At 53.3% G+C, this 11,280-nt stretch overlaps 1 protein-coding gene across 1 annotated transcript; it reads left to right on the plus strand.

Annotated features, from left to right (window-relative positions):
• The first annotated feature begins 2,533 nt into the window (after nucleotides 1-2,533).
• LOC127026346 (Krueppel-like factor 15) lies at nucleotides 2,534-6,371 on the plus strand. Its single transcript, XM_050911541.1, has 2 exons — nucleotides 2,534-3,468; nucleotides 6,194-6,371. Exons 1-2 carry the CDS (start codon nucleotides 2,534-2,536, stop codon nucleotides 6,369-6,371), a joined length of 1,113 nt encoding a protein of 370 aa, XP_050767498.1.
• Nucleotides 6,372-11,280: the final 4,909 nt, after the last annotated feature.

Raw genomic sequence — 11,280 nt, forward strand, 5'->3', positions numbered from 1 at the left:
GCTCGGCCCCGGGGGGCTTCCAGCCTGCTCCTGGCTCTGTTCCCCGCGGCGGGGTTTGGGGGCAGCAGTCGTGCCAGGCTTTGCTCACGCTCGCTTGTCCTTGGCCGGGTCAAAGCGTGGGGCATCCCTTTAGGGCTGAGGGATCTGCTACACGTGGCGCTGGGTGTAAGCGTCTGACTTATTTAGCATGTTGTAGTTGTCCTGAAAGGCTTCGCGAGTCCAGGTTTTGCACGGACACCGTGAATGTTAATTCACGGCGCTGAAGAGGTTACAGGTGTTTGTTCGTGGTGTTGGGCAAAGTGAAGCTTGGAAACGACGTTGACCTTGTCTTGCAGTGTGCTTCGCTGAAGGCCAAAGTCAGGTCTCCATTTTCTTGCAGTAGCTTATCTGGGATGACAGCACTGTTGACGTGCATTTTGCAAAAATGCCTTAGACTGACAAGGCACTGACATCTGTAACAGGTATCTACAAAGTCTGTTAGTAATGGAGCATGCCACCAGGCTACACGCTTCCCCTTAGCACTGCTCTGCAAGGTAGGACGTTACTTTTGCCCCCACTCAGATGGGAAACTGAGGACCAGAGCACTCCAGCAACTACCCCAAGGCTGCACAAGAAGTCTGCAGCAGAGCAGGAGACCCTGCTCAGATCTCCTTAGTCCGAAGCCAGCAGCTCAACCACCGGACCTTCCTGCCCTCTGGTTGTGCTTTTCTTCGTGGTGTTAGTTCAACAGAACTGCTCACTCTGAATTTGCAAGATATGTACTAAATGAGGCTCCTGAGCTAAGGAGTTTATAGTTTAATTCAGTTGTCCTGGGGCATACTGAAGGGATGGAGACTTCCTGAGCTGCTCTGCAAGGAGACCCTGTTGGAAAATCAGGTTTTAAGACTTTCTGGAAGAGGTAAACAGAAGTGTTTGGTAGCCAGAGGGGGAAGGCTTTTCTAGCCTCTGAAGCTTGTAGAAAGAGGAGACAAGAGTCAGAGAAGCAGAGATCAGAAAGAGATCATAAAATTGGTGTGGAGAAAGGAGTGGAATTGGGTGCTGCCTTGAAGGTGATGGTTCAGAGCATGAATTTGTGTTGTGATGAAAACTTGAAGCCTGAAGGTTGAGATTGGCCCAAACACCTTACTTACCTCACAAGCGAGCAGCGATGGTCTCTGCTCCTCGTGACTTGTTGATGCAGAGTTGTTGCTGGAGACAGACTGTGGGCAGCACTGCAAATGGCCCCGAGCAACGTGGCATCTTGCTCTTAGCAGATTTTGAACGATGTGGGAATTATTTCTTCTTAAGGGAAAGAGCCTTTATATCATATCCAGACTGCTTCTCAAAAATTCCCTTTCCCAGCTCTCAGGACCCTGAGGAAGCAGTGATAACAAGGACTGGCTTGACTGGTTTGCAGCTCTGCAGAAATCTCATGGACTTACTTACTCACTTACGTTGGAAAAGGTTCATAAGGGACCTTGGCATAGGTTTTCTTTCTCTCGGAAACCCACTTTCTGCATTAAATGTAAAAAGTAAAAAGATCCTGCCTTCTTGGGTGGCTTAGGTGTTGCAGGAGCGGGATGCAGCCTCCAGGCTGCCGTCTCGCAGGGGCCGGGCCGGTGGGTGGCTGCTCAGGCACCGTGCTCACGACGCTGCGAGCCACAGCAGGGCCTGTGGGGTTTGATGTGTTGAATCGTGGGAGACCAGTCACCTTCCGGAGACCGCACGGGTCCAGCCTGGAGATACTGTGATCTTTCTCACCTGTTTTGAAACGTGGTGGTTGTGTCCTCAAGGGCCCTGCGAGCTGACCCCAGACAGTCTGTCTGCGATGCTTTCTGGAGGTGTGACTGAGCTTGGGCAGACCTGCCTGAACTGGCTTTAAACTCGCTTGTTCAGGCACCGATGGCCGGTGTAACCACAGCAGCGTGGTTGCTGGTGAATGCTCACCAGAGCCCCAAGCAGTTTGGCAGCAGGCACTGTCATAGCTGTCTTGTTATCTGTTCCCAAACTAGTTAGCTTTAATCCAGCCATGATAGGTCTGTGTCAGGTTGCGGTTGTACCAACTTTTGCAGTGTGGAGAAACCAGCACCCTCTCTTAGACCTCAATTAACTCCTAGTTGTAAGCCACAAGTCATCCTCTCTGCCATCTAGCAGCACATACCTGCCCTCTGGCGTAGGTGGAAGAGGGATGAAGCGTTTCATTGTGTATTTTTACCTTAATAAACTCCCCAGAGAAGTTTGCTTCTGGGGGAATCTCGCTCTCTGCAGCCTGTTGGCGTCCTGCATAGGAAAATGGTTAGCATGTGTTTTTTGAGCAACAGACTCTTTAAAAACAAAGGCCACTGGCTAGTTTTGATGTTTTCTTTCTAATGCACCGTCCATTTTATTCAAAGGTTGAGGTTTTCTTTTTTTAATTTGGAAATAACCTTGGTGGTGTTCCCTTGCAGATGAATGAAGACTTCCCCAGCCTCGGGAGCCCCAGCTGAGCTCTGACAGAGGCTTCTGATCCAGCCGAGCCAAGAGCTTTGTGCGGGTAGAGGACGTGAGCCAACAAATGGTCTCTGTGAGTTGCCAGGAGCTGCTACCCTCCTTAACCAGCTCTTCCCTGCTGGAGAGCTTTGCCAGCGCTCTGCAACGCAGCATGCCGCCATCCCTTCTGCCGGGGCACGGCAGCGAGAGGGCGTCCGGCCACCCAGAAGGCTCTGGCCATCTCCTCGCAGGCAGCACCAGCCACTCCGAAGGCATCCCGCTCCCCCTGTCCGGTGCAAAGGAGGAAGACGCAAAACCCCAAGTCACCGTCTGCGAGGCTCACCTCAGGCTGCCTGACTTCTGCAGCAGCCTCTCCCAGGACTTCATTCCCACCCTGGAGGAGATTGAGGAGTTCCTAAGGGAGAAGGCCGAGTTCCTCAAAGACGAAGCAAGCGAGCTTCGCCCAGCTGGAGGGAAGGTCGAGATCAGATCTGAGATCAGCTTAGGTAGCTCTGGGGGACAGCCTGTCTCCAGTGGGGTTCAAGAAGATGTCTCAAACGCTGCTCAGCCTGGAGGGACAGCCGATGGTAGTGACCAGGCAGTAGCCACTGGGAGCATTCCTGTTGTCCTCCAGATCCAGCCTCTCCAGATGGACAGTGGCAGCCCGCTAGCACAGGGTGCTACAGGTGGTGTCAGGGTGGCCCAGCTGGTTATCAGCTTGCAGGGCCCAAACCTGTCCCTCCTCCCTCCGGTCCAGCCCCCTGTGACCATCATGGACCAAAAGTATGTCAAAATTGCCCCCCTGCCAGTCGCCATGAGGCCAGGGGCGCCGGGGGATTTGCAAGAGCTGGAGGCAACCCCCAAGTATCAGAAAGCCGCCCCTTCCCTCGTCCGCGTCCATAAGTGCTCGCACCCGGGCTGCGGCAAGATGTACACCAAGAGTTCCCACCTCAAGGCTCACTTCCGTCGGCACACCGGCGAGAAACCCTACACTTGTGCTTGGCCCAACTGTGGCTGGCGGTAAGTGGGAGCCGCGGGACGCTGGGCGAATGCGTGTCCGCGCCAAGGGCTGGCCATCGCTTGCCAAGACGCAGGAGAGCCCTTGGCTAGTGAAAATCCAGGGTAAAATCACAAGTTTTCTTTCCCGAGTGAATTATAGGTGAGAGCTGGAAGGAGGCCTGGAGGAGCAAAGTTTGTTGGGCGCTTTGGGTAGTTTTCACTCAGTCCAAAAGTGCTGAAAACCTCCAGCTGGGGAGGCGTAGCTGACACTCTCCCAAACACCCCAAATCCCCCTTGAACTGGATGCCGAAACACCCTCTGACAATACAGCTTTTCCAAGCGATGTTGTAATTTTGCAAGCTTTCTCTGTCTAGTTCAGGACAATTTCTGCAGTTGGGCTACAAAAATGGCTTTTCCCATTAATATTTGTCCCAGGAAATAGGAGTCTCACTGCTTCCTCAGGAGCCAGTGCGTAGTTCTGTGTTTATTTAGCAACCCTTTGCTGTCTCTTGCTGGTTGCCTGCCCTGGCTGCTTGTGTCCCTCAGACACCTGTGGGCCAGTAGCGTGTCTCCATGTTGCATTTACTTCTGTTTGCTCTGCACATGATGGTGGTTGTCGTTTCCTTTCACCTGCGTTCCCTAAATTAACCCTGCTTTTTAATCTTGCTGCACTTCTCTGATTATTTTTCTGCTGCGGTGTTCTCTTCCTGGTGCGGCGTACCTGTCCTGGGGGGCAGGATGCTCAGTACAGCCTTTGGCAAGAAGGGTTAACAGTCCCCAGGTCTTGCGTAGCGCTTTTCATCAGCAGATCTCAAAGCATATCACGAAGAAAACTGGTGCTGGCAGCACTGAGCTTTCCCGGTTTCTTATGCAATGCTTTGGCATACACTCGCTGCCTTGTTTCCCGGGATGGTGTGCTATGGCTTCTGCCTCGGGGTGGTGAAACTCTGGAAGGTATGAGACTAGATCTGAATTTTGGGACTCCCTTTTGCCAAGCTGCTGTCCCTTTGCCATCAGCAATTGTCCCTCCATTTCACCTGTAACCGCAGTGCATGTTTATAGGCATCGGCTCCTTTTCCAGTACCAACCAGTACAGCTAAACCCTCCTGCACCTGACGCTCAGAGCCTGGGGACTGAGGAAGGGGACAATGGCAACCACACAAGCATCACTTTTCCCTCTGGGAAGGAGGAAAGGGATGGCGCTAGCCTGGACGATAGCATCCTGCAGGCTGTCCGCTGAGTTGCTGTGCTCTGCTTCACTTGCTGCCCTGCTCTCCCCTTCCGTGGGAGCAGTTATACTATCGAGTGATGTACTCAGCTGCGGCTGGGGTGCTCCAAGGGGCCGTGCTCCCCTTTCTAGATGTGGCCCTAACTGTAAATATATATGTCAGTTCTCCTGGCCCTGCTTTCTATGAGGAGCTGAGACCTTGGAACTCGCTTCTCGCAATAAAGCTGGTAAAGAAGTCAGTGGTTTGCACGGAAGACCTGAGGATGGCCTTGGGACACATTTTGTTTCCACAGAGCCTTTTGTGAGCAGCCACAGTATTTACTGTACCAGGTGTGAGCTTGAAATCCTATCGCTGGGAGTCTGGGGTTACATCTGAAGCTCCTTGCTTTGTGCTTCTTTGCGTGGGCATGTTTCAGCCAGATGGAAAAACCCTCCCATCCTAATACTCCTGCCATCTGTGTTGGCTCTTTAGAGGTAGAACGGGAGTAAATCCTGTCCAGTCCTCCTCTCCAGCACTCCCCTGACACTCGGACATGCAAAGCATGCTGAAGTCACACCAGGTCCCAGGCCTTGTTGAGACCTTTGAGGTGGCACTCATAAAAGAGCTGTGGACCAGCTTGCTGTAGGTGCCCCCAGGTCTGGAAGAAAGGGTGCCGGAGAATTAAGTGGGGACATGCATGTGGTTAAAGAGACTTTCCAGGCTGTTCAGCTGATCTGCTCCAGATGTGGGAATTACACAGTCTGAACACTGGGTATTCCTGTGGTCCTTGTTACTGCATCCTCAGAACAGCAGTCAACTTGCTTCGGCATGAAAACCTCTGCTTCTGCGCTGCAGGTTGGGTGTGTTTGCTTTTCCTCCCTTGTGCTCGGTATTTAAACCAGCTCACAGGCAGCTTCTCTCTCCCCAGCTCCCCATCCAGCCCAGGCTGACAGTGAAAACTCGCTGCCATTCTGAGAAACAAGGGGATGCTCAGAGTTTGCAGGGAGAACCCATGCTCTCCCAGGAAAAACAAGCCTTCTCTCAACAGCGATGCTCTTCCTGGCTGGATGTGGGATTTATAGTAAAGCCTTTCCACCCAGGCTTCTGAACGGTGCCCTTCAGTCACTGCCAGCCTGGGCTGACGCCCCAAAAAGCAATTTCTCTCAGCATCTGGCCTTGGGGCTGTCAGCTCCCAAAAGGTTTCAGCAAGTCTAAAACAAATGAAGGAAGTAGGTGGACAGTGTCCTTTAAGAGCAGTGAAAAGAAATGAAGATCTCAGTGGGTGAATTCTTTTCCTCTTTCCTATCTCTAAATCACCCCTTGGAGGGGTTTATTTCTTTCCATTCCTCCAGCAGGAGCCTAGGGTACCTGTGCCTCGCTGGTCGATTGGATGGAGCAGAGCAGAAGTGACCTGTCTAGGGTCACCCCAAGAGGCTGCGGCAGAGACAGACCTCAGCCTCCCACGTGCCGGGGTCCTCATGTTCCCTGTCCTGTCTAGCAGTGAAGGCTGGATCCACCATGCTTCCCTTCTCCCGCAGGTTTTCCCGGTCGGATGAGCTCTCCCGTCACAAGCGCTCCCACTCTGGTGTCAAGCCGTACCAGTGTGCCGCCTGCGAGAAGAAGTTTGCCCGCAGTGACCATTTAGCCAAACACGTGAAGATCCACCGGGGCCAGCCGTACGGCCAGCGGACACTTCAGGGCGGCAGCAGAAGTTAAGTCTTGCTGCTCATCCTTGCGAGGCTGAGTCCAGGAGGCCCTGAAGCCAGGCAAACAATGCAAAACCCACTACACTAATGAAGAGGGGGAAATGACTCTCTTTAACAAATTATAGGAGATCCAGCGTTATACCTCTGTTCAAGGATGACCTATATTCACGGCCTGTTTCTGGTACTATTGTCCCTCTCTTAAATATAGGTGATGGAAACCTAAGTTAATTCAGGGTGAGCGTGTGTGTGTAGGGAAGTGGGGCTGGGGTAGAGGACAGCTTTACAAGATCCCTTTGCGCAGCTTGTCGGTGTCACCTGCCTGCTGCCGTGTGGCAGGCAAGAACTGGCTTACGGCTCTCCATCCCCGCCGTGGGGCATCCCCGGGGCTGCTGCAGCTGCGAGTCACGCCGGCATCCCAAGGCTCTGGGTCAGCAGCATTTCGGAGACAGCCAGCAAGGATTTGTTCTGGCTGGACTCGCTCAGAAAGCCGTGTGCGTGAGCCCGTCTGGCAGGGTGGCATCCAGGCAGAGCCGTGGATGGATGGATGGATGGGGGGGGGTGTTTGTGTGTCGTGCAGCAGCTGTGGAGGCCGAAGGCAGACGTTGGGGACGGCTTTTCCGCCGTGGTTGAGACGGTCGTTGTGTTGTCCCTAACTCTGCTTTTCTGTGTGGGTTGTTTTTCACCTGACTGGCATTGGGCGCGCTGGCGTCCTTGGGGAGGGTGACGTTGCGGCTACGGCTCGAGGGGGGGGGGAGATGCATCTGTTCAGCTGGCTCAGTGGTGCGTGTTGAAAGGGGATCAGGAGAAATGTAAGCAGCACCAGCAAAGTCCTTTTTTACACGCTGGCACGAAGGAACAGCGGTATGGAGAGACACCAATGCGTGTGGACCCAGAGAAGAGCTGTACGCTCCGGTCAAGGGGGAGCAGTGCAGCTCACAGGTTGCTGACGTCCTTTTTGTGTTTGACTTCTGGTTAATTAAAGGCCAACTCCTTGCTACTGTGCCAACTTCCCGAGCTTTTGCAAACATCTGAGAGGGAATTAGGTGCTTGTACAAACAAAGAATAAGCGTCAGGAGTTTGAGCTAGGCAGTGTGCCCTTTCTACGTGGCTTTGCCAGCACGTCTCAAGCTGATGTTTAGCGCCTGCAGGCTCTTTTCAGCCCAGGTGTGCTTGTGCTGTTCTGCTGTTACCCCAATGCTCTTCCAGCGTAGGACTTCACACGCTTGTCTCAAGCTGCCCTTGAGCTGGCTTTAGTGAGGAGTGTTGGGTTGTACCCAAAACGAGGACAGGGAAATGAGCTCAACTCTTTTCCCTGCCCTGTGGAGGGCATGTTTGTACAGCAAAGAGGTTGTTCTCTGGTCCCTGCAGCCCTTTTCGAGTGATGACTCTGGGGAAGGAAAAAGCCAGACTGGTGGGGATGGATATGGTGTCCTGCTCGAAGGGTTGGTACAAGCATCTCTGGATGAGACGCCAGACTTCTGTGCGAGAAACACAAGCTTGTAAAGCAATCCATCCTAGTGACAGCGTCCTGTGGCTGGAGATGCTTGCTGTTGGTGGCTGCTCCTTCCTCAGCGCAGTGACCAGAGCTCTTCCAGCTTTGTTGAGAAGCTACCGCAGTGTGACTTCAGGGAAAGAAGGAGCAAGGGAGCTGAAAATCCTTGATTTGTTCTTAGTCTAGAATATTTGGGGATGCTTATGCTGCCCCTGAAGGAGATGCTGCTGCTGCGGAGGTTGGAGATGGATGAGGTAGGGCACTTTCCACCATGGAGGTTCTCTGGTGCGCTGAGGGTCGCCATGATGAACGTGTTTCTCCTGCTGTTTGTTGTTCCAGTGCTGCAGGGCCACGGTCCAGCCCAGGACCTGGTGCTGCGGGTCGCGATACAAGCACCAAAGAAAAGGGTCCGCTTCCCCCATGCCTTTGGCCCCTATAAACGGCAAAAGTTTCTCTAAAGTGGAAACTTCAGCGTGCAGAAACAATGTTTTCGCAGAGGAGAAACGTTATTAAAGCTGGCTTGGGGTTTGGATTCTTCATTGTAAAAACAAGCAGGCCAGCAGCTGAAGGAAGGCTCGCTGGCCAGCTTCCAGCCGCAGCGTAGCGGGGAACCGGCTTGTGGCTCACCCAGCTGCAAGGCTGCGGCGTGATCCGCAGCTAATGGCTCTGCTGTGAGGTTTCCAAAGAGCTGGCGCGCCTGGGTTGCGTGTTTCTCGGAGAACACCTGCATTGCTTGCTTTCCTAATCCCCAGGCGGGAGAGCGGGGTTTACGACAGAAATAGCTGGAGCCACGCTGCTTGACTTCAGATCCAAGCTTTCCCCAAAGGTCTGGGAGGGCTGGTTTCTGGATCTCAGCTTAAACTCCTTCATCCTTAGCTCATAAGTGGGTAGGTGTGGATAGGCTGAACGGAAAGTAGCTGCCTGCAGCGGGGTTTCTTTCCTGTGTGTGCAAGTGGAAGTGTGTAAGACCTGCAGCCCTCATGTTGACTCTTTGGAGAGAGCTCTCCCCTCCGGGGAAGGAAGGCAGCTTTTGCAACGATTAGCTGGAGATCTGGGCCTGCCTCGGGGAGCGAGCGCTCTCCCAACGCACCGTGAGCGCTCCCAGCTCTGCCCTGGCCAAGCGTGACTAGATGCCAGCAAGAAACACAGCCCGAGTTCGTGTGATGCTGAACCTTTAACGATGAGCCAGAGGAGACAGGTATGCAGGAGCCTATTTTGGGTTGCCTTTTGTTTTAGTGGATTTTTGCCTGACTAGGAATTTACTTCATACCCTCTTTGCTTGAGGGCTCTCTTCGGAGGCCATACGCCAACATGACTCATGCCCGTCTCGTGTTTTTATCTGTCCCCCTTTGCTCTTCTTCCTCACTCCAGACTCTTTCACAGCACTCCCTGTTCTTTTGGACCTGCCCCATCCTGCCTCCCTCCGCTCTCAGCCGAAGGCGACTGGGGAGATTGCATGTTTCCAGACTGTGGAGCAAGAAGAGCTGTGCCTCATCGTTAGTCCGAGGCCCTTCTCTCTTCTCCAGCAGCTTATCTGCTGAGCAGCTCCCGCAGAGCCCACGCCGGTCCTAGGGTGGATCTGCCGTGGAAGACAGGGCTGGGAGCGCTGGCAGCGGTGACTTGCAGCTTACCTGGTTTGTTTTGCCATTCCTTTTAAACGAACCGCAAAGGGAGGGGAGAGATTTTTATAAAAGAAAATACCCTAGATACGTATCTCTTGTGCAATGCGTATTATAGTCTCACCTGCTTCCCTCTGGGGACTTCGGATGCATGGCTTAAAAGGTTTACTGAAGGCTCTGTAATTACCTATCCTTTGCTCCAGTGAGGATATTACTCCACAGCAGAAACGTTCGTTGTGGAAGTACAGATGAGATCTGTGGCATCAGGAAGGGACGAGGGCCCTTCTATCTTCCCACAAACAAAAATACACTGGAGTTGCCAAGAGGTGACACGAACTGCCCTTGTGTCACCGGGGCTGCTGGGTTGTTGTAACCCTGGCTCCGTTTCAGATGGTGCTGTTAAGCGAACGGGGCCACGTGCCTGCCATGGTTTCCCTGTTGGAGGAGTGGGAATGGGAGGAACTGGTTGCCTTGTGCTCGAAGTGAAAAGGCTGTCAGGTTGCTAAGCAGTGCTTTTTAAGAAGTGAAACGCAAGCAGACAGGAGTTGTAGCAGGGCAGGACGTGGGAGAGCACAAAGAGAAATTCAGGCAATGCTTCTAAATTTGCAGCTGTGGCTCTGGATATAGCAGTACGCAGTGCAGAGCCCTCCATCTTCAGCGGCGTAAGTGACAGCACTGACATCCCCAAGCTGCAGCCCACGTGGAGCTCGTGCTGGCTGCTCATCCGTCGAGATGAGATAAGGGCCAGTGCAAATCCACAGTTTAGTTCAAGGCCCCTTTGGAAATGTATCTCTAAGATGGATCGTAGCATTAGGTTTTTCTTTTTTTTGCCCCAATAAAATCAGAACTGGATTTTTATTAACGATTCTCCCTTCCAGAGGCCAGTTTTATTTGGGTCAAATGCAATTCTTGGCGTAGTTTCTGTTTGTGCTGGTGGTTAAGCAGCAGAAGCTGGCTTGGGGCAGGGAGCAAACCGGAGCCTTGCGTTTTCTCAGAAGAAGGAGAAAGGGCCTTTGCGGGCAGGGGACCGCACGGGCTGGAAAACAGGCAAACATTTGCGGGAGCAAAGAGGGTCAGGTGAGTTCTCCTCTGCTGCCTGGCCGACTAGCCACCAGCTAGCCACCAGCTGGGCCAGATCCTGCTCCTGAGTAACAAAACCTGGGAGCTGGCAATGGGAAACAGGTGGAGAAGGTTTGCAGCCCTGTCAGCAAGGTGTCAACCCTCGGGTGGCTCAGCAGCACTTCTTGGGCCTGAAGCTGGAAGCAAAAGGGACAGGAGCCCCTTCTTGCGTGTGTGCCGGGACGTGGTTCAAGCTCTTCTGGAGCCCTGGCTAAGCACAAAACGCAACGTTTCCTTGCAAAGAAGCGGGGTGTATCGTGGCCTTGTGCTGCAGCTGATGCAATAGCTCACACCTGATGCTCTGCTCGCCTCTCCCCGCTGTCAGCCGGTGAGCAGGCTCTGGGGGAGCTCCCCGGAGCTACTGCCCTGGGAGCAGAGGGGTTAAGGGCACAGCGAAGCTTAATGAACAAAAGAGCTAAATTAAAACAGCTGGCTGGCTTGGCTTGGCTTGGCCGTGCTGGATGACTTGCTGCTTCATAATCAGCTTTCTAGGTAGGCATGAGTCCACTTGCAAGGCGGCTGGAGCAGGGAAGAACATCTCTGTGGAGGAATAAGGCTAATAAGCGAGTGGCTTTTCTTCATCGCTGGCCGTGCAGGGCTCAGTGATCCCAACCCCAGGGTGGATGCTTGTTTGTAGCATGGACTTTGGGCAGGTTTTTTGCAGGGATGCACCTTTTCTAGGAGCTGCT

Source organism: Gymnogyps californianus, chromosome 27 (genome assembly GCF_018139145.2).
Source record: "Gymnogyps californianus isolate 813 chromosome 27, ASM1813914v2, whole genome shotgun sequence".
Taxonomy (NCBI): Eukaryota; Metazoa; Chordata; class Aves; order Accipitriformes; family Cathartidae; genus Gymnogyps; species Gymnogyps californianus.